This window comes from Lepus europaeus, chromosome 21 (genome assembly GCF_033115175.1).
Source record: "Lepus europaeus isolate LE1 chromosome 21, mLepTim1.pri, whole genome shotgun sequence".
Classification (NCBI taxonomy): Eukaryota; Metazoa; Chordata; class Mammalia; order Lagomorpha; family Leporidae; genus Lepus; species Lepus europaeus.
This window is the reverse complement of record NC_084847.1, coordinates 29,043,659-29,070,786: the sequence shown is the minus strand read 5'-3', so window position 1 is coordinate 29,070,786 and position 27,128 is coordinate 29,043,659. Positions and strand designations below refer to the sequence as shown.

At 44.6% G+C, this 27,128-nt stretch overlaps 1 protein-coding gene and 1 pseudogene across 1 annotated transcript in view; both read right to left on the bottom strand.

The window, feature by feature from the left end:
• Positions 1 to 2,790: 2,790 nt before the first annotated feature.
• Positions 2,791 to 25,677, bottom strand: LOC133750503 (proline-rich nuclear receptor coactivator 1-like; annotated as a pseudogene).
• The window catches only part of LOC133750502 (uncharacterized), a 31,377-nt gene continuing 29,766 nt past the window's right edge, over positions 25,518 to 27,128 (bottom strand). Inside the window, exon 26 of the mRNA XM_062180088.1 lies at positions 25,518 to 25,973. Coding sequence (XP_062036072.1) covers positions 25,916 to 25,973 — 58 coding nt within the window. The 3' untranslated portion in view covers positions 25,518 to 25,915. The remainder of the gene's footprint in view (positions 25,974 to 27,128) is intronic.

Sequence of the window (27,128 nt, the reverse complement as noted above, 5' to 3'; positions counted from 1 at the left end):
TTAGTGCCCAGCAACCAAGTTGTTGTTCAAGCTGCTTCTGGAGATGTACAAACATACCAGATCCGCACAGCACCCACTAGCACCATTGCCCCTGGAGTTGTTATGGCTTCCTTCCCAGCACTTCCTACACAGCCTGCCGAAGAAGCAGCATGGAAGAGAGAGGTTTGTCTAATGAAGAACTGCTCTCTGGTATGGCCTGGGAAAGCCGTGGAAGTTGGCCCAAGTACTTGAGCCCCTGCACCCACATTAAGAGACCTGGAAGAAGCTCCTGGCTCCTGTCTTCCGATCCACCCAGCTCGGTCATTGCAGCCATCTGGGGAGTGAACCAGCAGATAAAGACCTGTCTGTCTCTCCCTCACTTTTTCGGTAACTCTACCTCTCAAATAAATATTTGGAAAGCAGAAAAAAAAAATATATATATATATATAATTTAGTTTTCACTCTGGAAATAAGGTACCAGAATTTGGGCCTTTAAAAGTTTCCTTTCACATAACTCTACGTATAGGAGTTATCCTTAAAATATTTAAGTCCATATAGTGAGAAAATAGGAAACCAAAATAATATGGAAAGAACAAGTTGCAAGATTGTCAACTATGTATAGAAAAGTATTGATGAGAAAGTAGAGGTGAAAATATTATGAATAAAGTAAATATAAAACATGGGTGAGAACTGCACAGGGATGGTAAGAGGGCTGGTGAGCAAGCATATTGAGAACAATGGATCCGGTTAAATATAGCGCTGGGATATAAAGCTATAGCAAATAAGTGCACAGTTACAAAAACATGAAGGTTAGCAAGAAGACTGAAATATCCAAACATAGATGATTTAAAAGACTCTATGCTTACAAACTCTTGAATTACAAAATGCGGTGTGTCAAAAAGACACAAAAGTATACATAATCACACTTCATAACATCAGGGGAGAAAAAAATTAGAAACAATAAGAGGAATACAGAGATCATTCACAGAGGTGACTAAAATAATCCTTTTAACAACTTGTATGGTGCTGTAAAACAGATATAAAATTAATCATGACAAAAGCAACTACTTGAGCTAGAGTTGGATCCTTAGGTAAAATCTAGTTAATGGACCAAGATGAATAAAACATAATCAAAAATAAACACAGAGATTTGATTACCAATAGGAGCTTTCTAAACCTACCTGTCAAGAAGAAATATTTTTCTACAGTAAAGAAAATGAAATATGATACATGATATGCACCAAACTATGATTTACATTGAAGTAAAGAATTGATAATCCTTGAGGCATCAAATTTAAAAACTATTAAGATATTATCAAATAATTGCACTTCATTTTAATCTGATAAAGTGTCATTTTGCTCTTAAAACTGTACATATGAAATAAGGAATGTTCCTCTTACAGAAATAAAAAATAATCTTATGCTACTGAATAATTTAATTGCATTAGAATATATTTTTCAAGAAAAATATCCCATCACAATATTAGTAAACATTAATGGCTCTTACATTGTGTGCTTTTCAGAATATTGATTACTCTTTTATCAGAACTGAGCATCACCACAGGACTAACCATAGCATAAGCATTAAATACGAACTTCCAGATACTCAGACTTTGCTGTATGTCCACCACACATGGACTGAGATAGACAGGATGATGAGGTTAAGGTGGTAGGTGACCACAAAGGCACTCACCAGCAGGATGGTCTGGGTGGCCTTTTATTCTGGGAAGGTTGCTGGGCAGAGGCAGCTCATGCTGCCCAGGTGGTGGGACCTCCTCTGAAGTCTGGACAAAAGAATCACCATGTGCATACTTGAAAACAGCATGACTCCTACAAGTAAGACATCCTTGGATGTGGATATTGTCATATTGGAATATAACCTCCTAATCATTTAATATATAATATTAAAGTACAGCTTAATCTCCCTCTATAAGAACAAGCATGTTATATCCAGGGACAAAGAATTGGTTTTCAGGCTTGAGCTATGAGTACAAGATAGCATACATTGCTATTACACAAATTTGTGGTACATCTACATAATGCAAATCATCCTACCCTCTTGGCACTGTTCATCAAGTTAACAGCAATTCTAACCTTCTGCCCATACTGTCTACCACACAAAAAGTTAAAAAGCCTTCACTCTCCTTCTGGGAGCCAATTAAGACCTAAAACACCTCCAGTAGCACCTTTCTCATGAATTCGACCTTAAGAATCATATGCAAGTATGTACCCATTTAACAATTTTTTTTCTTTTAATAACTAAATATTGCCCACTTACTCAGAAAAGTTTTCTCCTTTGAGACAAACTTTTGGTTTGCATAAGTGAAACCTTATAGAAAGTGTATTTTAGAATTTCTGAGTTGGAAACATATTGAGAATGAAGTTTGAACTGCCATGCTGATCTTTAAGCAAGCCTCTAAAATCTCCACCCACTGTTTCAGCACCAGCTATACTTTTTTTAGTGTAAGTACCACCATTCAAGATTAATGTAATAAAACAAAGTAGGCATCATTGTCTTCTACTGAAAACTGCATGATATATTAATTCAAATAATATTTCATGAAAAAGTTTACATATAAAATATATCCTCAGTCATAAACTAACCAGTTTTTCTTTATCCACTACCATTTCCACTTGTGAGATGGGCAATTCCTCCTCAGAGATATAGAAATATTAAATTGTTGCTCTAAATTTTGTAGAGGAAGGATCATCAGTATAAGATCAAGGACATAGCCAGTAAAATGGGAAGTTAAAAATGCAGTCACACAAAATCATCTCATGGTCACACACAGAACAGTCACACACAAAAAGTCAAGACTAGTTTAAAGGGGGAAAGCCAAATTATTATTACTTTAAAATTTAATTATAACAGATTTTGTTGGCATTAAAATTAGAGGCATCTTAAATTTGAATAATGCATATGTACCAAAAACAAGAAACTAAATTTGGTAGAAACAGGGAGAGGAATTTTTCCAGTAATTATAGATTGGAAGGTAGCAATCAATTTAAATAAAGACAGACTCCATTGTTTACAATGATTGTGCTACAGATTTAATCTTCAGTAGTGCATTAGTAAACTATTCACGTTTAGATCTTCACCTTGAGATTTGACAGCTGTTTCTTGGTAAACTCTCAGTACCTTGAGCAAATAAACTGGTCTTCCATGTGCTTTACTACCCTTAAAATTTTTCCATTATCTATAGAAAATATATATTATAACATATAATATTATAAATATATGTATATATACACACAAATCACCTGCCATGTGGGCAGGGCAAAATACATACTTTCATAACAAAACTATAATGCACCTCTCAAATATGAACAATATACACATAATACATGGTATACAGTATTGACAAAATACAAAATATAATGCAAGCTGTTTATATATAGCTTTTAAAACTCATCGTTTGTACTCTTACAAAGCAACAAGGCAGCTTTCCAGATCTGTACCAACTTCCAAGAGTCCAGGGAGTTGCGAAAAAACTATGTTTTACATATGTATTGAAATCTGAAATCTTAAGTTTGCATTTCAGCAGTGTTTTCAAGTACACAGCTATCAGCTCCCCATTTTGGTTGGAATTTTCAACAGGGCTTCCCATCCAGTGACTAGGAGGCTCTGGAAGAACAGTAGGAGACGGTGGATTACCAAATTTCATGCCAGCATAATTCTCCTTTTGGCTCACTTCAGTTAGAAATGCTGATTTCTTCAAATGCATGTTTTTAATATTCTCTGTATTTTTAAAAGGTCTTTTTTTTCCTGCTTCTGAATTCTATCAGATGAAACAGAGTCCTGCCATAAGTTACTTTCATTTATTTTTTTGTAGGAGTCATCTTAGTCACTGGCAACTTAGGTTTGCTTTTCTGTCTGTTTATTTTTGGTTGTTCACTCACGTGTATACCATTGACAAGCTGGCTGTGGGAAAGGGTAACTTTCTCTGATTTTCCTATCTTTGATTTTAAAACCTCTTATCTGGGCGAGAGTTGGCCAGGTGCTGCGGGTCACAGTGGCCCAGGGACCAAGTTCGCTCCCTCAGTTGGCTTGCTGTCCCAGGAGCCAGGCATGAGACAGCGGCCTGGCCTGGGGCCTCCTGCGCCCTGCTCTGTCCTGCCACCCAGATGGGCCACCCTCCAGCCTCTGTCAGTGCTGCGATACTGGTGGAAGCGGCTGGACAGCTGACCCACCAGGCTGACCCATACCTTGTTCACCACTTCTTCTGCGCCGCCTGAAGGGTGCCTCCCGCATCATGGGGCTGCAGTTAGGCAGAGCTACTGGAGCGCAAGGTTGGGGGATCACACAGGAGCTATCTCCCCCTAGGAAGTGAGGGAGGAAGAGGGTCGGGGTCAGCACCCAGGAGTCTGGGATCCAGGCTAAAGGCGGCGGAGCTGTGGTCACCATCAGGAGGGTCCTGGAGTAACCGCTAGCAGAAAAGCCAAGCGGCACAACCAGGCCACCCAGGATGAAGGGCTCCTGCTGCTGGACAGAGACAAAGGTCAGAGTGCTAGGAAGAAAGTGGCTCAGCAAGAAGTGGAGGAAAAGGGGGAAGAAGTGAAGCCATTGTGATTCCAGGGCGGCGGTGGTGGCTTCTGCTGAGAGAGCCAGAAAGAAGTGCAGACCACAGACCACGGGGACAGTGGCAGAGCAGCAACAGTGATTCATGTCTGACTACAAAGGAATACGATTCTTCTGTTTGGATAATTACACAAAAACATGGCCCGTAAACAACACTCTGTGAAATGAACAGCAGATCATTGAAGAAATCAGAAGTCAAGTCTAAAACTATCTTGAAACAAACAAACAATATTGGAGACACAAAATCTCAAATCTTGGGAACACAGCAAAAGCAATAATAACAAATGTATAGTAAGAAGCAACTAGATTTTTTAAAGCAAAATTTTCAAATAAACAACCTAACAAAGCATCTCAAATACCATGAAAAGTAAGAACAAAACAAAAATTAGTAAAAGAATAGAAATATCCATGATAGAAAAATAACAAATGAAATAGAGTCTAAAAAATACAAATGTCCAGTGAAATGAAGAATTGTTTTCTTGAAAATATCAAGAAACACAACAAACTTGTGGCTGGAATGACCAAGATAAGAAAAGAAGAATGCAGGCATGGGGTGTCTGGGACTGTGGGTCTGGTAGAGATGAACCCTGCAGCATAGGGGTGGGGTCTGGGCCTGCTCGGTGCCAGGCTGCGCCCCTGCCTTCCTCACCCACTCTGACACCTTCTCTGAGCCTCATCCAACCCATGAATGGGGCCTGCCGGTGGGAGAGAGAGGACAAGACCCAGGCAGGACAGGGAGGAAGGGGCTGGGTGAGGGTCCCTTCACTTCTTCATTTGATCATTCGTCCGTCCTTTGCTGGAGCTCCCTGGGGTCAGCCACCAAGGCCATCACAGCCCCTGCATTCGCGGGTCAGATGCCAAGCACTGAGGGGGAGGCTGGGAAGGGAGAGGGGGTGGGGAGACATGACTCCCAGCAGACTGAGGTGGGTACGGAGGAGCTAGGCTGGGAGGACCGTTCCTGGGGTCTGGTGACCAGGTGAGGGGGTGGCTGCCAAGAGCTGCGAGTCAGGGTGGGGGCGGCTTTCGAGAGCTGCTAGTTGGGTGGCAGTGGCATCCGACACCTGCTTTAGGGAGCTCTTTCTGGACGCTGGAAGTCAAGGTAGAGGTGGGAAGTCACGTCAGTCATGGCATGGTGGCTTGTGGCTTGTGCTGCGGCCAGGTTGGTGGCCAGGGTCCAGGGCTGACTCTGTGTAGCTGAGGCTGGGGTGTGTTGAGGGGGGAGCAGAAGCCTCTGCTATGGGCCTCACTCTTCCCAGGCCCTCCCTGGAGGGGGCACCCATCACCTGGCCACATGTGGTGCAGATATTCGGCTGCCCAGAGGCCCTTGGTCTCAAACCAGGAGAGCAGACAGCTGGCTGGGCGTGGCCTCACCCTGCGCCCTGCTGGAGGAAATCAGAGATGAGTGCAGCCCCCACCCTGGCTCCTCTTGGTCAGGGCCCAGGGACAGCAAGGGCAGCGGGCAGGGGAATGACTGCGGCCCTGAGGCCTTGGGACTACTCCCATGGGGCCTGGACGGGGTGAGGGTTTACAGGTCTGGATGGACCCTGAGGAAGCTGTGAAATCAGTGGCCTTGGCAGAGACGGAGGCGGGGCAACGAGGGCTGAGGACGTGCCTGGCTGGGCCCTGCCAACCCCTCCTGAAAGGCCCAGGAACTCAGCCACAGCGGGGGAGCAGAGACCTGGCCGTCGGGGGACTGAGGAATGTTCTTGGCTTCCTCTGGGCCTGTGGCACTGTGTCTTGTTTTCTGGGAAACAAATGTAGGGTTCGAAGCCCTTTCCCGTGTGCACGGAGGCTGGCACATGTCAGCAGGCTCTCAAGGCCACAGAGGCCCCTGCAGTGCCCCCAGCCCCTGGTGTCTCCACGGGCACCCTTGACCGTGACCTAGGCCTGGCGCTGCCCTGTCCTGTGGCTCCTCCTGCTGCTGGATCGGGCCCAGTGGGAGGTGGAGGTGGTGGCTGCCACTCCCACATCCTGGGCTGATGGAGCCCCCGGTCCTGCCCCCTGAGTGGCCTCTCAGGAATTCTTCATGCCCATGGCCCAAGGGTCCTACCCAGGATCCTCTGGGCCTCCTGGTCCGCCACTGTCTCTGCCTTACTTTCCCTGGACTTCTGACCCCTACCCGGCCTTGGGTCTCCCAGCTGGGCTTGAAGCCCCTCGTGACCCCTTAACCCTAGCCCCCACCCTGCACCAGCTCGGCTCCAAGCTGGAAGCCCTTCACTCCATGGCCATGCCTGCCTCTGCCCCATGGCCATGCCTTCCTCTCTTCGGACATGGTCTCTCCTGCCCCGTGGTCTTTACCCTCCCCAGCAACACCTGCCCAGGACACTTGGAGCTTCTTTCTAGCCGGGGGCCGCCTCTGTGCCTGCCTGGGGGACAGAGAGCACAAGTACTGGCGGCACCTCCAGGAACCCCTGGGCCCTCAATGGGGTGGCCGAGCACAGGAGAGCCTGGGGCGAGGGAGAAACAGCACAGGGAAGCCTGAGACCATTGCCCACTCATGGCTGACCAGTGGCCAGCTGCTCCTATGGCCACCACGGTGGGAGGGCCTGGTCCAGGGTGGCCCTGGAAACCCAGAGCAGGTGAGGCTCCCCTGGCCCTCTCCTGGTGACCTGCTCTGCCCTGGAGACCCCAGCTGGGAGTGGGCTGCTGGTGCCCAGTCTTCCTGGGGGTCTCCTGGCCTCCCTGAGTGTTAACAGCACAGCCCCATGAATGCCTATGGCTCCAGGGGCTCCTGGCTGCCTGGCATCCCTGAAAGGCAGCGACTCTGAGGCCAAGGGGGCAGGTCAGTGGGCTGAGGGCCGAGGGTGACTGCAGCGTGTGATGCCACAGAGTGGCCATGCATGGTTTCTGTCCAGGCCCACAGAACGCCCAGCGCCAGGGTGACCTGTGTACCCTGGGGACCACCCCACTGCCCGATGCTGGCACAGAGGAGGAAGAGACACAAGGAGCGCTCTATCTTTCTGTTCGGTTTTCCCATAGACCCCCAGACTGTGCTAAAATAATCCCCTTCTCTGAAAAAAAAGAAGAATGCAAAAAAATAGTATCAGAGATACAAAGGAATCTTGCAAAACTGATACCACAGAAAAACAAAGGATTATTAGCAACTATAACATAAATAACTATAGAACATGGAAAACCAAAGATAAATAAATACATTTATTGACACATATATCAAAATTGAACCATGAACAAATGGAATACTGGAGTGCACCAATGACTAGTAATAAAATTGAATCAGTAAATGAAATTTCCCAATGAATAAAAACCTAGGACTAGATGGTTTTGCTGCTGAATTCCACTAATATTTTAGTGAATCATCTTCTCAAACTTTTCCAAGAAGCAAGAATCAGCCTAAATCCACCTGAAGAGGTAATGTTACCCTAATACCAAAACCAAATAGGGAAACAACAACCAAAAAGGAAACTATAAACAAATGTGCAGAAATTTAAACAAGATATTAGCCAATAGAGTATAATAGAATATTAAATTCTCATCCACCATGATCATGGAAAATTTTTGCAAGGAATGCAAGGATTATTCAACATATAAAATTCAGTAAGTGTAATGCATCACAATAAAAGAATGAAAGATTAAAATCTCTTACAATCATTTCAAAGGATGCAGAAAAATCATCAGATAGTATTCTACCCCATTCATTATCAAAATCTCAAAGAAATTAAGAATGAGAGGATCATAGATCAATATAATAAATGCTAAACAAGTACTGACATACCACAATAGATATCATGCTAAATTGGAAAACATTACAGAAATTTTTTTTAGGCCGGCGCCGTGGCTCAACAGGCTAATCCTCCGCCTTGTGGCGCCGGCACACCGGGTTCTAGTCCCGGTCAGGGCACCGATCCTGTCCCGGTTGCCCCTCTTCCAGGCCAGCTCTCTGCTGTGGCCAGGGAGTGCAGTGGAGGATGGCCCAAGCCCTTGGGCCCTGCACCCCATGGGAGACCAGGATAAACACCTGGCTCCTGCCATCGGATCAGCGCGGTGCGCCGGCCGCAGCGCACTACCGCGGCGGCCATTGGAGGGTGAACCAACGGCAAAAGGAAGACCTTTCTCTCTGTCTCTGTCTCTCACTGTCCACTCTGTCAAAAATTAAAAAAAAAAGAAATTTTTTTAACTATCTAGCACAAAAGAAAAATATATACTCTCATTGCTCTTATAAATGTAGTGGAAATCTTAGCCAGAGAAATTAGGAAAAAATAAAAAAGTTAAAAGACTGTATAAGTAGCAAAGAAATAACTCAAAATTTCCCTGTTTGCAGATGATATGTTGCTGTCTACAGAAAGACCTACAAACTCTACCAAGAGAATGTAAGACTTGATAAAGAAATACAATACAACAAAAGCAGTGTTAAGAGGAAAGTTTATATCAATAGGTGCCTACATCAAGAAATTGGAGAGGCACCAAATAGATGAGCTTTCAAGTCATCTCAAGGATCTAGAAAATCTGCAGCAAACCAAACCCAAACCCAGTAGGAGAAGAGAAATAATTAAAATCAGAGAAGAAATCAACAGGATTGAATCCAAAAAAAATTACAAAAAATCAGCCAAACGAGGGGCTTATTTTTTGAAAAAATAAACAAAATTGACACCCCATTGGCCCAACTAATTAAAAAAAGAAGAGAAAAGACCCAAATCAATAGGATCAGAGATGAAATGGGAAACGTAACAACAGACGCCACAGAAATAAAAAGAATCATCAGAAATTACTACAAGGACTTGTATGCCAGCAAACAGGGAAATCTATCAGAAATGGACAGATTCTTGGACACATACAACCTCCCTAAATTGAGCCAGGAAGACATAGAAAACCTAAACAGACCAATAACTGACACAGAAATTGAAACAGTAATAAAGGCCCTCCCAACAAAGAAAAGCCCAGGGCCAGATGGATTCACTGCTGAGTTCTACCAGACATTTAGAGAAGAACTAACTCCAATTCTTCTCAAACTATTCAGAGCAATCGAAAAAGAGGGAATCCTCCCAAATTCTTTCTATGAAGCCACCATCACCTTAATTCCTAAGCCAGAAAGAGACGCAACATTGAAAGAGAATTACAGACCAATATCCCTGATGAACATAGATGCAAAAATACTCAATAAAATTCTGGCCAATAGAATGCAACAACACATCAGAAAGATCATCCACCCAGACCAAGTGGGATTCATCCCTGGTATGCAGGGATGGTTCAACATTCGCAAAACAATCAACGTAATACACTATATTAACAGACTGCAGAAGAAAAACCATATGATTCTCTCAATAGACGCAGAGAAAGCATTTGATAAAATACAACACCCTTTCATGATGAAAACTCTAAGCAAACTGGGTATGGAAGGAACATTCCTTAATACAATCAAAGCAATATATGAAAAACCCACGGCCAACATCCTATTGAATGGGGAAAAGTTGGAAGCATTTCCACTGAAATCTGGTACCAGACAGGGATGCCCTCTCTCACCACTGCTATTCAATATAGTTCTGGAAGTTTTGGCCAGAGCTATTAGGCAAGAAAAAGAAATTAAAGGGATACAAATTGGGAAGGACGAACTCAAACTATCCCTCTTTGCAGATGATATGATTCTTTATTTAGGGGACCCAAAGAACTCTACTAAGAGACTATTGGAACTCATCGAAGAGTTTGGCAAAGTAGCAGGATATAAAATCAATGCACAAAAATCAACAGCCTTTGTATACACAGGCAATGCCACGGCTGAGGAAGAACTTCTAAAATCAATCCCATTCACAATAGCTACAAAAACAATCAAATACCTTGGAATAAACTTAACTTAAGATGTTAAAGATCTCTATGATGAAAACTACAAAACCTTAAAGAAAGAAATAGAAGAGGATACCAAAAAATGGAGAAATCTTCCATGCTCATGGATTGGAAGAATCAATATCATCAAAATGTCTATTCTCCCAAAAGCAATTTATACATTCATTGCAATACCCATCAAGATCCCGAAGACCTTCTTCTCAGATCTGGAAAAAATGATGCTGAAATTCATATGGAGACACAGAAGACCTCGAATAGCCAAAGCAATCCTGTACAACAAAAACAAAGCCGGAGGCATCACAATACCTGATTTTAGGACATACTACAAGGCAGTTGTTATCAAAACAGCATGGTACTGGTACAGAAACAGATGGATAGACCAATGGAACACAATAGAAACACCAGAAATCAATCCAAACATCTACAGCCAACTTATATTTGACCAAAGATCCAAATCTAATCCCTGGAATAAGGACAGTCTATTCAATAAATGGTGCTGGGAAAATTGGATTTCCACGTGCAGAAGCTTGAAGCAAGACCCATACCTATCACCTTACACAAAAATTCAGTCAACATGGATTAAAGACTTAAATCATTGACCCGAAACCATCAAATTATTAGAGAGCATTGGAGAAACCCTGCAAGATATAGGCACAGGCAAAGACTTCCTGGAAAATACTCCAACAGCACAGGCAGTCAAAACCAAAATTAACATTTGGGATTGCATCAAATTGAGAAGTTTCTGTACTTCAAAAGAAACAGTCAGGAAAGTGAAGAGGCAACCAACAGAATGGGAAAAAATATTCGCAAACTATACTACAGATAAAGGATTGATAACCAGAATCTACAAAGAAATCAAGAAAATCCACAACAACAAAACAAACAACCCACTTAAGAGATGGGCCAAGGACCTCAATAGACATTTTTCGAAAGAGGAAATCCAAATGGCCAACAGACACATGAAAAAATGTTCAAGATCACTAGCAATCAGAGAAATGCAAATCAAAACCACAATGAGGTTCCATCTCACCCAGGTTAGAATGGCTCACATTCAGAAATCTACCAACAATAGATGCTGGAGAGGATGTGGGGAAAAAGGGACACTAACTCACTGTTGGTGGGAATGCAAACTGGTTAAGCCACTATGGAAGTCTGTCTGGAGATTCCTCAGAAACCTGAACATAACCCTACCATACAACCCAGCCATCCCACTCCTTGGAATTTACCCAAAGGAAATTAATTTGGCAAATAAAAAAGCCATCTGCACATTAATGTTTATTGCAGCTCAATTCACAATAGCTAAGACCTGGAACCAACCCAAATGCCCATCAACAGTAGACTGGATAAAGAAACTATGGGACATGTACTCTATGGAATACTATACAGAAGTCAAAAAACAATGAAATCTGGTCATTTGCAAAAAGATGGAGCAATCTGGAAAACATCATGCTGAGTGAATTAAGCCAGTCCCAAAGAGAAAAATATCATTTGTTTTCCCTGATCGGTGACAACTGAGCGCCAAAGGGGAAACCTGTTAAGTGAAATGGACACTATAAGCAACAATGAACTGATCAGCTCCTGTCCTGACTTTAGATGTACAATGTAATACTTTATCCTTTTTAGTATTTGTTGTTGTTGTTGTGGTTCTAGTACTATTGGTTGAACTCAGTAATTAACACACAATTATTCTTAGGTGTTTAAATTTTAACTGAAAAGTGATCCCTGTTAAATCTAAGAGTGGAAAAAGAGAGGGAGGAGATGAAGAGCTATGGGTTATTTAACTATGTGCTTATTTTCAAAGACTTGAATAATCACCTTGTAACAATGATCAGATTTGGTCTATGTTATGTCATGATTTTAAGGAATCTTATTTCAACCAGATATTTTGGATTTTGATATTGGTCTATTATGCTATGTTATATGTGCGTACATATTGTATGTCCACATGGGGAAATTTTATTAAGAGTTTTATTTTAAATGGCTTTTAGATAAGATTGTCCATAAATTTAAGCTGCTAAAATCAATCAAAGATACATTTTAATTTGTATGACCTGAATCTGTGTATCATATGTTTTAAACTTGTTGGTAGAAAGAAACTAAAAACATTTTATATGGTTGTGCTTAAGTTTACTGGTTAAACAAACTACACCATGTTAGATATTTAAGACGTGTTTTGTGTTTTCAAATACATGATTCTTAAAATTTATAGAAGGCATTGGACCTTCCGGTAAATGTTTTATTAAGTTCTTATCTAAGGGTTGAAACGGTTTGCTAAGTATTCATGTAATATTGCTATTGTCAGCAAGTGATCTAGGACTTGCTCCCTCATTTCTCTATTCTAAGCCCAACTTGTTCTTTCACTTCTCTATTCTCTTCAAGGTAGGGAACTAATTCTATTATGAAGGAATCTGTGGGACGCACAATTTAATCTTTAGACCTTATAAGAGATGGCTGACATTTTTCTGTAATAGCATAGCCAAAATAAGAACTTAACTAATAATCTCATAGCTAGATTCACATCGCCATCAGCGAAGTATACAGTAAGTAGAAAAAATTTTGTATGTTTTATAGCTGGAAAACTTGCTATGGAGAGAGAGAGAGAGAGAGACTCAGGCAGCATGGCCCTTTGCAGTAGCCAGGAGAGGCCAGGCCCACACAGCTGGGACAACCTGTCCCCAAATCATCATGACATGAAGAGAGCAAGTCCCACTCACCTGGACCTGAATCCATCCACGTGTCCTGAACTTGTTTGCTGCCTAGAAAACAAACTCCAGCTCAGCCGGTCATATGACACACGAGTGGCCTCTTACTGCTGTAGAATATGGAAGGAGCAGTGCTTGGCAATGGTGACATCATGGAGCACAGTCACAATGGCATCCTCCTAGATCAGCAGGTCTCAGGGTCAGGGTTCCCAAACCCTGGGGAATAAGAATCCCCTAGCAGTGGGGCCTGTGGTCTCTCCTGGGATCAAGAGAAAAGGGCAGATGTGTGGGAGGTATGTCATGGGCTCAGATGTCCTGGTGCCCTCTGTCACCCACTGGACAAGGTCCCAGGTCCCTGCCACCCTCTATCCTCCTTCTCCTCTACAATTATATTTTGTATTGACTTCTGAGCATTTGCATTTTGGATTAATATGAGTGCAATGGGTGCCCCCACAATTGGCATACAACTACCTGAGGTCCCAGTATATTACCCACCCTTGCAAATGACCAGAATTGGGGACTCCAAGCAGCACAACCTCCTGCCACAAGACAGGCTTACTCCAGCACTGCTGATCCAGGCTGTGCCTCCTGCCCTCCTTCTGGCCTTTCCTTGCTGATGCTGTTGCTTTTGGGTGTCAAAGAGTCCAGGGACTAGGGTGAGTGGTGAGGCAGGCTGCTGCCACGTGCCTGGGACCTTGAGCCAGCAGGGACCAGACTGTCTGCAGGAGGAACAAGAACTCTGTCCTGGACACAGGCAAGAGGTTAAGGATTGAGTCACTGTGACTTCACCACCAGGCCCTGACACTGGTGCTGACCACACAGACACTGATGTTGTCAGTAAGCATGTGGGGTCAGGAGCACCCACAATCTCCAGGGCTCCCAGATGATGGACATCTATGTCTTGGGGACACCTTCACTGTCAGCACCATTAGGCCCCTTGCCGCTCCTCGGCCAGGCATGGTTACCTCTGGCTCCTGCAGGGATGGTGAATGTCTTGCAGGATTTGTTGAGCCTCCTGGATCCTGCTGTGGCCAAGCTCCTCACCACTCTCCCTGTCCCAGGAGACCTAAGCTATAATATCCCACTGGGGACAAGTGTGAGCCTGTGTGTGTGTGTATGTTTCTTTGTGTGTGTGTGTGCACAAGCCCATGTGTGTTCCTAGCTATGCAGGTTCCATTGCAGCTGTTGTATTCACCAGTCTTCTCACCACCCTTGTCTGGTCTCTCCTGGAGGTGAGGATGGAGGGAGACCAAGGGCAGGATCCTGTGAGGAAGCTGGGCCCTGGCTCGTGGAAGTGAGTGTGATGTGGTGCTGGGTGTGTTCTGCAGAGCAGGGATCCCCACCCCACCCCAGACATCACCACATTCAGGGGCTCCAAGGATGAACCACTTCCCGAGGGCTCGGGGCAGCTGGGTTACTAGGTGCTGCTGACCAGGCCATGGGTTGAGTAATACAAGATGAGAACTGGGAGAACTCACCTCAGGGACATTGCTTCTGTCACTCAGAGGGTCATATGGGGGAACCTCCCTTCTGTCATGCCCTCCTCTGCCATCCACCCAAATCACTGGAGACTAAACAGGAAGGAGTAATGATGAACATGTCCCTGCAGCTTGTCCTACTCTCCTGATGCCCCACAGGGTCCCACTCCCTGCTCCTTAACCCTGACTCACACTGTGATAACCCCCTCACCCATTGCTGGCCTGGCCAGGGCATGTGACCATCAGGGTTAAGAAAATGACACAGCTCCTCCCACACAGAGGAGACTGAAGCCTCCCAGCCCTGCTCCTGCCAGGACAGTCATTCAGGCCTCACCTAACCTGTGCTTAGTCTTGGATCCCACCCTCTCTTAGGCTGCTACACTCCTGCCTAACAATTCTCCATCATTCCCTCATAGTCCTCCTTGTGCTGACCTCCTATGAGCTCACAGCTTGCCCAGGAACTGAGCCCACAGTGTCCAGTGTCTCCAAGGACTGCACTTCCACAGTGTCTGCTCAGGACAGGCCACCAGCGTCCTTGTCCCAAGGAGACTCTTCATGTCCATGAACTCACCAGTTGTCTCCATCACCCACTGGTCTACTTCTTCAGTTGTTAAATTATAGTATATATAGTAATTATTCTTAGTCAATTTGTTTCTCTGCTCTAGGTTGAATCCAAAGATTTTGTTCCAATAATTAAAAGAAGAAATATTTATAGAAGATAATTCACATTTTTCCATTTCTAATGTTTAGGTGTCTTTCAACAAACACTGTATTTTCTGTGAATCCATAAAGAGTCTTGTGGTTTCTGGTCCATAACATGAAGCATTTATTGAATGAATGAGTTAGTTTGAAACAAACAAGTGTCTGTTTCATGTTACAACAATGTAAAAAAAGCTCAAATATAAAAACATTTTAATACGTTGTGAAATATAGTTATAAAATCTCTAAATATTACCTATAACATTAGTATCTTGCTTTAAATTATTCTATAAAAACAAAAATAACACATTGGTAATAACTCTTGAGGTCCAAGAATATCTCCCATCAATACTACAAACCACAAAACATAAAAATCCTACAGATATTATTTAGGTATTTAAATCAAACTATGATTATAGTAAATACATTCATTTATCAAGTACAATACATTAGAATTGTGGCTTAGAGACACTAAGAACACAATTATAGGTGCAGTTTCATTGATTTTCATCATCCATATATAGCTCACTTGTTGCTTGCAAAATTATATGGTCACCTTAATCAATTTTTAAAACAAATTTTACTGGTGTAAGAGTTGAGAGGCAGAGCAAGACCAGAATAGTAACCACATATACAAATCCTAGTAAACATTTTAAAAAAGTTTCTATTTGGAGAAATAGAACTTAGGGGCCAGCGCTGTGGCATAGCGGGTAAATAGCATCCTATATGGGTGCTTGTTCATGTCCTGGGTGTTCCACTTTTGTTCCAGCTCCCTGCACCTGGGAAAACTGGATGATGGCCCAAGTCCTAGGGCTCCTGTGCCCATGTGGGAGAACCAGGTGACGCTCCTGGCTCCTGGCTTCAGATCGACCCAGCTCTGGCCATTGAGGCCACTTGGGGAGCGAGTCAGTGGATGAAAGATCTCTCTCTCTCTCTCACTCTCTCTCTCTTGCTCACTCTCACTCGCTCTTGCTCTGATTCTCTAAGAAAGAATGCTATTCTGTTAGTATCAAAGTCACTGCCCACTTCAGAATTATCAGGCTCTTTCCAGCCCCATATTAAATTTCACACAAGCCCCTCTTCTCTGGTGGGCTGAGCAAGTGTCTCCACCTCCACCATCCACACACATCTTCCAGTTCTACTCTTTCAGTGTGTGGCAGGGGAACTGGATCACAGCCTGGTGGGGACCTCTATGTCCAGCATTTGCCTCATGGGGGAAGAGGAGTTGCACCAACATAGGTGACGTGGGGCCGGCTGATGCATGCTGCATGTGTGTAACTCATCTTCTGAATCTTTGCCCATAAGGGCTGAGATAACACCCATTCTGGCCAGGTCCAGAAGAGAACTGGAGTAGCCCCTGCTCAGTATCTGGGGTTCTTGTGTTCTCTGTACCCCTCCTCTGGAGGCAGTGGTGGTCCCGTTGCATCTCCTACACATGTGTGTGCCACCCTGGCCTGCTTTTGTCTGCTTCTTCTTGTTAGGATATGGAGCCTCAGGAAGAAAGGGATGTTTTTAAAATATTGGGGAAATGATTTCAGACACCTGGAGGCAAACGTGGAGTTGTAATCGGAGTCCACTCAGGGCAGCACACAGAAGGACTTGTCCATGTCTGCTGGGAACTTTACAACTTCAAGACCGCAGCACAGATGCCTAGTTGCTTCATGTTTACATTCAACAGTTCAACATACTTTAAATGTATTTTTAACTCATGCTATATGTTGTGGCTTTGTGTTTCAAATAATGTTCACTTTTCTGTTTTGACACCAGATAAGAATCAGTTTCTAAAGAATAAATTTTTATCTTTCTTAACTTCAAAATATTAATTTTGGAAAATCAGCTAAATTTGTGTGTTATGTGGCTGTAAAGGATGTACATGCTATAAAATAAGATTGTCACTGTTATGTGGGATTATTATTTCTAAATGTTACTCATGGAAATGAGCATACAATAAAAAGCATTTATTGCAAAAAAATCAACCAGAAAATGCATGTTTCTGGGATTCTGTTAGAATCCTGGTAAAGAGATAATGACTACTTATATTTGAGTTATTCCAATGGATGGAGCTTAAATTTGATAAGCAAGGCTTCACAGAGTCACCACTTTATTGTAACAATGCCATAGAAGTAACCCCTAGGTTGTGGCTCCTTCACTCACAGCAGCCCCCAATGTCCAGATTCCAGACCCAGTGATATTTTTACACAATATTTTACTTGCTTACAATAAATGCATGGTAGAAATGTCATGGGCATTGCATGGGTTTCACTTGAAGAAGCCGCTCTGGGGGTCCTTACAGCCACTGTGTCACACCAGCATCATGTGCAGGCACCCATGGCCGGTACTCACCTCAGTGCACACATATTTGCTCTCTTTCCATTTGCAATGCATTTTCAGGATGCTGTGAGTAGGTCTTCCTCAACACAAAAAAGCAAACTGGAAGAGCAAGTTTGATGTGTGACTACCAGTGACCAAAGTGGAACAGAAGCATTGTTTCCTCTGTTATCCTCTACCTGTACACTCTGTCCTGTGGTCAGAATGGCAGGATCATTCCATCTCCCAAAATATCTGCAGCTCAGGGTTGTTTTGGGGCCAGGGATTCTGCGTTATCATCCCACCACCAGGTTCCTCTAAGACTAGGTGTATGTGAGACTCACCTGTCTTGTTGATATAACATGGATACCTGTTGGGGGCTGCTGAATGGTGACCCCAAAGATGCTCACACCCCAATCCCTACACCTATGAATATACTTCCTACCCAGAAAAAGGTATTTGCCAGACATGATTATGATTGAGGACACCAAGATGGCACATTTGCCTGGTTAGTCCCCTGTAAGCTTGGATCCCTTCTAAAAGGACAGCAGGACCCAGAAGCAAAAGAAGTGTGTGAGCCCAGGGCCACATGCCAATGAGTGCAGACTCCCTCCAGACACTGGCAGTGCAGCACACAGATTGTCCCCTGGGGTCTGCAGAAGGAAAGAATACAACAGTGGAAGGCCTTTCCCAGGTAACAAGGTGTGGCTTGTTCTGCAAAGCCACATTGTTGGAGAGTATGGCAACAGTGTCATTCCCAAAAGAAGCACTAGAGACAAGTTTCAGTGACCATGTCCAACTTTATTTGCAGCATATACACTTTTTAAAGGGCAGGGAGAATGGGGTGCAACTAACTCTGGGGAAACTAACTATGGGACAGAACTGACACTGGTGCCCATATGCCTCTCCAATCAGCTTGAGGGTAGGTTTCCATGTGGGCCTGGGCCACACCCAGGAGCAGTTTGTCTGACTGGCAGAAGGTGGGGGTGGGGAGAAATGTGCCTGGGCTCAGGCTCATTGCTGGGATCGCCCACTATCAGGCCCTTGGCTTCCAGTCCATGACAGATGGTTGGACTGTGTAGATAGCCTTGGGAAAGAACAACAAAGGTCCAATGTCTCCCTTCGCTTGTAAATGCAAACTGCTCTTCACTCTCAGGAGTTACATTGAAGGAGAAGAAGGCATTAGCTAGGTCCACTACATAGCAGTACCATCCCAAAATCAGAGTCAAATGATCCAGAGGTTGGCAATCAAGGGAGCAGCAGGATACAGAGGTGGTGTCACCTTGTTTAACTCTCAATAATCTATATTCATTCACCAGGTACCATCTTGCTTCCACACCAGCCGTATTAGTTACTTGTGGGGACTGTGTGCAAGATACACAATGTCAGCTTTCTCCAATTTGAGGATAGTCTGTCCAATTTCTTCATGTCCTCTAAGCAATCAATATTGTCACACCCAGACTACTAATTAGCATGCTTCCAAAGTCACTACCACATGCAGCGGGTGTCCCCTGACCATGGCTTTATGATTCACACCCACAATGGGAATTCACTCTGTGTGGTGAGCACAGTCAATCCTTTGAGCACATCTATTTTCAAATATACTCTGGTACTGAGGAGACATAAATTGTGTATGCCTGGGCAGAAGATGGCCTATTCCTAAAGTCATTGTTGCCTGTCACACCAGATTGTGTAGTCTCTATAGCCATCAATGGATGCCACAGAAACACTGGAACAATCAGGATTCTTATACAGAAGGCTGCAGTCAGCTCCAGTGTCAACCAGTATCAGCACATGCTGAACATTAGGAGGGACAATAGGTTGTTAATTCCACATGTGGCCTCCCATTCACCTGGGTTCCCCACAACTCAGTTCCTCAGCCTTTCCAGTAGTCTAGTAGGGAAAACTCTTCTCTTGGAGCCCCCATGAAATCTTGGAGGCATATTGGGTGAATTGAGTTCTTTTCTCTCATGGGTATTTTCCAGTAGTGCTGTCCAGTGGGCAGCTGTCACCTAACATTAACATCATTGGCTGGTGATTGATTTTGTCCCTTCTTATTCCTGCCATTGGCAGGTCGATCCAAATTTATATCTGGGACATTTTAATGACCCATTTTCTTGTTTGTCCCTCTCCTCAAGGCAGAATTTTCATTTGTTTGCCTTTACTTTTTTTCCTAGAAGTTGTACCACCCTGCGATCCTGCTGCTTTATCTCTACATCATCTACATCTTTCCATAACATTGGTCACCTCACAAACATGGCGGTCAATATAGGTGGTTATTATGGCTGCAGAGACCCAAAGGCAGGAAGAGGTAAAGAAGCCAAATTTTTCATTTGAGTGGTTAAGTGCTCAACACCAGTGCCCCTAGTATTCACATTAAACATACCCTGCCACATGGGCATTTATCTAATAACGTGAGCCAAGTCCACATACATGGTCTATTTACTCACACAGTAGCCCTTAAGCACTCCATCAGGGAACGATACCCTTGAAAGTCTCCAAAGCAATGGCTGATTTACAGACATTGTCATAGTAATGGGTGAAATGTAATGGAAGTTAATTTCTTCATTTCTAATGGGGACAACTGGAGGCTATCAACTCCATCACTCCACAAGCACAAAAGCCATAATTTTCTTGGTTCTCCTGGCCTCTGTCTGCTTGCTTCCCCAACTCCCTCTGCTTGGTTGGGGTGTAAGCAGTATTAGCAAATTCACTTCCTGAGGGAGGCCTTGTGGCCCACCTCCTGGGGCTATATGCTGGTTGAGCTCCAGCCTATACTTTCTTCCATGGTGGGCATGCAGAGGTGGCAGGGACCCAGCTCTTCACTGGGTCCTTCCTCACTGGGCTGCTCACTTCCCATTCATACTCTGCCCTCTACAGACACAGCCAGTCCTGCTCCAAAGCCTGTGCCCAGATATTCAGCTGCATCTCCCCAGCACATAGCTCTTTACCTGGGCATCACTAATATGGGTGTTTTTACACTGACACCTTAACACAGTGAGGAAGCCTTCATGCTGCCACCCTAACATGGTGAGCAACATCCATCCTCTCCACACAGCACTGGTCTGATCTCCTTCCTGCATTATGACTTCCAGGACATGCAAAGCCCATTTACCTGTTTCCACTCCTGAAGAGGAGTCCAAGACATTAGGACCTCTGCCACAAGGCACTATGGTTCTATAAGAAGCCACATGTTCCCTGGCAGGAAACCCAAATACTGTGGACTATGAGATGTCAAACCCATGCACAGTCATCAGGGATGCTGAGGCACTCTGGGCCACATTCTGAAAGAACAGTCACAGAGCTGTAAGCAGATGGAGAGTCTTTATTCAGCCAGGAGCAGCCCCAGCAGCACAGGTGACCTAGCAGAACAGCAGCATCCCACAAGGCTCTTTTTATGCAGGGTTACACAGTAATGGCCATTAGCCAAGGAGGTAGTTGGATTGAGATCCTGGCTCTAGACTACAGTCCTGGCTGAGCCCTGAACATTGCAGGCATTTAAATTGTAAACCATCAGATAAAATCACATGTGCATGCTCTCTCTCTCCTACTCACTCTCTCAATAAAATTTTCAAAAGTTAAATGATAGTACAAGAGGAAGAATCAAATCAATAGTGATGCTTATACAGCTTAGTGTGGTAGCAGTTTGTACTAAGGGAACTGCAATGGATTTCTTTGAAATTTCATAAATTATTGGACACTGTTATGCCAAAATGCAGATATAATAGTACATATATTTTAGACTTTTTCTCGGGTATTCATTAAAATCTTGCAATCCATTGCTGAGCTTCAGCTTAATATATATCCATTGCATCGAAAAGACCCACAGGTTTTTTTTTCATTTTTGTTATAGTTACAACAAATTTAATCTATATACATAACAAGATTTAAATCATGTATTTCCAGCCTCCTCTTGAGAATTACAACTGATTTAGACTGCTTAAATTCATGATTTCCTAATTCTGTACAGAATTTTGAATCTAAAATATTCATGATTTCCATATGAAATATATTTTGTACCAGTCTATAACCATCAGTGTGATGATATATTTATGATGTACTTACCAATTGATTTTCTTATACTTGTTGAAACAAATAATTATAAAAGTATTTTCATTATTTTTGAAGTATGTCTTAGATGTTCCTTTTTTGATTTATTGAAAATCTATTCGTATTTTATTAGTGGAAACTATTTTTTGTTTTCACTCTTTTTCCAATGATATAAATTGGTTTTGTATTTTTAATTAAGATGTATAGAAAATTTTTATTACCAACAATCTTTCCCAAGGTATTTCAGAGTACATTAACACTCCATGTGTTCTCACCGAGTGTATCAGTGTGTATTTCCCAAAGCAGGGACAGTCTCTGGTATATACAAATGGTAATGACTGAAGTCAGGCAATTTGAACATGTTACTACTACTGGAGCCTCAGGACACTTCTAGGCTTTGCAGTTGTCTCAAAAATGCCTTTTATGGGTGCGAGCATTGTAGCATAGGCAGCTAAGCCACTACTTGCAACACTGGCATCCCATGTGGAGCACAGATTCCAGTCCTGACTGCTCTAATTCCAATCCAGCTTCCTCTTAATGAGCCAGTTAGGGCTACCCAAGTGAGAGACCCAAATGGGTCTGGCCCCTTTCTCTGTGATTACTGAATGCTTTGGGACTTTGATGAGAAGCAGACATGACTGTTTCCCATTGTACAAAGGGGACTAACCTCGGGCACATGCTTCCCAACTTTGCCCAAACAATAACATGAAATGCCCACATAGCCACATGGTGTACCAGGTGGTGTTTTTTAAAAATCCCCTTTTGCATACAATAGAGAGGCAGAGAGAGAGGCAGAGGAACAACAGACAGACCTTGCATCCACCGATTTCTCCCCCAAATGTTCAAAGTAGTCCCTGGTTGGGGCCAAAACCAGGAGATGGGGTCCCAAGCCAACTCCATCCTGTGTGTGACAGGAATCCAATTACTTGAGACATCTGCCGCCTCCCAGGGTCTGCATTACAGGGTGCTGAGTCAGGAGCAGGGCTGCAAATGAACCCAGGTGAACTCTAAGGTGGGACACGGGCATCTTAACCTCTGCACTAAAGATTTGGCTCCATGTTATGAGCTCCTAATTTGTTCCACCTGGCAAGGGAAGGATGCATTCCTGAACTTTTCTCACTTTCCTCCCTTGAGAGTGCTCAGGAACCATTCTATGGTTTCTCAGCTATCTCTGTCATAAGAAATACAGACCATGAGCCACAGTGGCTCAGACGCTTATGAGGCAGACGGAGTTCCTGGCCCAAGATGTAATATCTTTTTAAGAACCTTACTGGTCATCTCTGCCTTTCCCTTTCCAGGATTCCCCTGGTTAACTTCTGCTGTTTGACACAGCAGGGACTACACCCCTTGGGACAACAACACCCTGTATCAGAGTGCCTGAGTTCAAGTCCCAGCTCCACTTCCAGGTGTAGATTTCTGCTAATACACAAACTTGGAGGCAGCAGGCAGTGGCTCCCGTTGTTGGGTCCTTTCCTTTTCAGGATTTCTGTCTCTTCTTCTATTTAACGGGTCCACCAACCTATTGCCTGGTGGTTGTAGCATTGCAGTTGTCATGGGCATACCAGTGGATGGAAGATCTCTCTCTCTCTCTCTCTCTCTCTCTGTTTCTCTTTGTCTCTTTCTCAGCTTCTCAGAGACACTGAGTCAGTTCAGGGACATAAGTTTGGTTCTACAGTTGCCAACACTCTCCTTGGAGGGAGGCCTCCACCAGTTGTACAGCACCACTGGGGCCTGACTGGGATGTGGGCCACCTCCTACCCTTTGCTCAACAGTCAGGCATCAAGGGGCCCAAGGCTCACTGCACTGTGCAGAAGAGAAACAGCCAGATTTCGTAGTTCCCTGTGTGCTTCCTGTGATGATGTGCTGACAGGAAATGATCATTTTCCTTTGTTTTGTAAACCAGTATGGAGAAAGGCCCATGAAATTCAAGGGGACACATTAATATGTTGTTGAAAGTGAGTATCCCCACTGAGATTCCAGAAGAGTCCCACATGCCTTTCTAATGACACTCCCTCACTGTCTTGAGAGATTCTCATGCTCATCTTGATTATATGCATTCTTGCGTTCACCTTAGAACTGCCTCCTTACTGTGCACTCCTAGCAGGTCTGCTTTAACCTGTACTCACATGGTATTGGACTATGTCTGGCTTTTTTCACTAGACTTGATGCATATAGACACGTCCTGTGGCATAGGAGCAATCTTGACTACAGTTATCAGAAGACACCTAGAATTCCAGGTTCCAGTGTTATACTAATCCATGTATTTGTGAGGTTTAAAGATTATGGAGCAAAATATTCAACCCAAATAATTAACAAAACCAAATTTTAATATAAACGGGGTACTGGAATGAACAGGGTCCGGTTTCATGGTATCCACCAGAGGAAGTTCTTAGCACCTGAGAGGGAGACAGAAAGAAATCAAATGAGAGTCTTGGCCAGGGCCTGCTGACAGCTGAGTCTGGAGGGACTGCTCAGCAGTGACAGAGACTAGGACCAAACTCAGCTCGTCTGCAGTGCATGAGTTACTAAGAAAGCCTGGAACCTACAGGACAATTCTAAGTCAGACATTCTGCAAACCATTTGATTTAATAGTCCAACAGAAAGAATACAGATATTTTTCCCCAAAGCCCTCAAATGAGATATAAATACTTAAGAGTAGCGCTGGCACACCGGGTTCTAGTCCCGGTCGGGGCACCGATCCTGTCCCGGTTGCCCCTCTTCCAGGCCAGCTCTCTGCTGTGGCCAGGGAGTGCAGTGGAGGATGGCCCAAGTGCTTGGGCCCTGCACCCCATGGGAGACCAGGAGAAGCACCTGGCTCCTGCCATCGGATCAGCGTGGTGTGCCGGCCGCAGCGTGCTACCGCAGCGGCCATTGGAGGGTGAACCACCGGCAAAGGAAGACCTTTCTCTCTGTCTCTCTCTCACTGTCCACTCTGCCTGTTAAAAATTAAAAAAAATACTTAAGAGTAAATAATTTGTCCAGCAACAAAAGTTTAGTAACAAAAGCTGCGGCAATGCCACATCACGTGCTTCAAGCACAACAAGGCCAGTGTCAGTGCCAGAAAGGGGGGCATAACCTGGGACTATGAGGTTAAGACACACCAGCCTACACTACAACTGTGCTGCAAACTCCACCACACGTTCTGCCTCTGTCCATCCAGATGTAGTCCAGGGGGACAGCCTGCCACATCACCATCTTTCCCTGGGGAGTAACAGCAAGCAGGCCTGGGTCATGGGAGTCCACTCAGGCACTTTGACAGGTCTGCAGCAAGATTCACATCTAAGGACTCACCCACAAAGGCCTCAGCACAGCAGACGGGCTGCTGGGTTTTAGCATTCCAGGCCTCAGCCCAGACCTGGGCTGGTGCTTCAGGCTCATCTGCCCAATATGCACAGAGCACGTAGGACCCGTCATCCTTGAGGATGGGCACAATGACATCTGGCCCTTCCAGTGGGGGTGGATCTCCACACACCCTGAGGTGTGAATGCAGAGGGAAGGATGGAAGAGGTAGAAAAGATGAGGGCTTAGCACAAAGTCATTGAGTTCCAACCCAGTTCCACCAAACCTTCCTAGCAGTTCAAAAAGGTCTGTCAGCCAACAGGGAAAGGATCATTCTCTATGAGCCATGTGATCTAGATCCTCCCCTGGTTCAGACAAAGTGAGCCTTCACACAGATAGCTAAGACCCAGCAGGGTGCAGAGAAGGATGGGACAGGAAGACAGAGGAGAGAAGGATGGCAGCCGAAGGGCAGAAGGTGCTGAGGATCAGAGGGTTCTTTTGTCCCTCTCCCAGTCCCTGGGACAGGAAAGGACAAGCTGACCAGAAGCCAGTTGTCTAGTTTTAGGGAAAAGAATCCCCTTGGTCTGGAATGCTCCCAACCAATTAAAGCAGTTTAACATCCAATACGACCTTGGCATTGATCCCATTTCACTAAGCACTGCAGAGAGCATTGGTGCATTGGACATCCCTGTCTTTATTGTTGTACTGGAGGGATGTGGATGAAGCACAAGCAGAGGGGCTGAGGGAGCTGCCAAACACTTTTTAGGGAGGTGACATAAAAGTGTGGCATGAGGAATGACCTCGACATGACTGGACCCCAGGAAAACTTATGTAGTTTCCAAAGAGGATAAGTAGTTGGTGACCTGCACAGTGTTTGTGACCTGCCTCAGCACATGGGGCTTTCAAGACATGTTCCACAGTCTGCAGGATGAGATCTGAATGGGAAAAATGGCTCATGGGTCCATTTCTCTCCTCCCATGTCTGGCATGCCAGATGTCCAGAGTAAAACACCCTCAACCCATCTGTAGATTTACCTCTGATTAGCCTCAGCCTGGTCTGCACGTGCCACCTTCCCTTCCTCCTCTTGTGATGAGGGCTCTTCCACTGCAAAGATGTGCAAATGGGGCAGGACATGGTAAATGAGATGAAGAACAAAAGCGATGGTATATTAAAGCTCAGGTGCCACCCACAGTCACACAGGGATATCTATGCTGTCCAGTTGTGGCACTACCTTGTTTAGCAACAGCTCCCAAACAGTAGGACATGCCTGTTTAGACAGGCCCTCTGCCCAATAGTGGAAAACTCCCTCCCTGCTGGGCATGTGTCATCTCACTCATTTGGCATCCTGATCTTCCAAAAGTGATCAGCTGCTCTCAATCCCATGGCTATCTGTTGTAAGTTCCAAATATGTGTTACTTTTTTAAAGATTTTATTTATTTTAATTGAGAGTTAGAGTTATAGACAGTGAGAGGGAGAGCCAGAGAGAAAGGTCTTCCTTACATTGGTTCACTCCCCAGATGGCCCCAACAGCCAGAGCTGCATCAATCTGAAGCCAGGAGCCAGGCATTTCTTCCTGTCCTCTCATGCGGGTGCAGGGGCCCAAGGACTTGGGCAATCTTATATTGCTATCCCAGGCCATAGCAGAGAGCTATACTGGAAGTGGAGCAGCCAGGACTAGAACAGGTGCCCATATGGAATGCTGGCAACGCAGGCAGAGGATTAACCTACTGCACCATGGTGCCAGCACCCAGATGTGTTTTAAGTGACCAACCACACAATGGAGGCTCATCCAATCCTAAGCCAATGGTGAGGGACTCCCAGACTCCTCCACTGTGCCACAATATGAACATGTGAACCCTCAGGACACCACACACACAGGAGCCTTTTGGTGCCATGCTGACACTGTGGCCCTTAGTAGATCCTGAGAGGCACGAGGTCAGCACAGGCAACCTCAGGATGGAATCATCAGTACATTCCCTAGGATTCCAGATGATGAGTGGAGTCAGAGCACCAGGCCAGGGTTATAGGAGTGCACTCAGGAGGTTTATCAGGTCTGCAGCTAGAGTCACATCAAAGGACTCACCGAGAACGGCCTCAGCACAGCAGATGGGCTGCTGGGTTGTAGGGTGCCAAAGCCCAGTACAGGCCTGGACTGGTGCTTCAGGTTCATCTGCCCAATATGCACAGAGCACATAGGACCCGTCATCCTTGAGGATGGGCACGATGGCATCTGGCCCTTCCAGTGGGGGTGGATCTCCA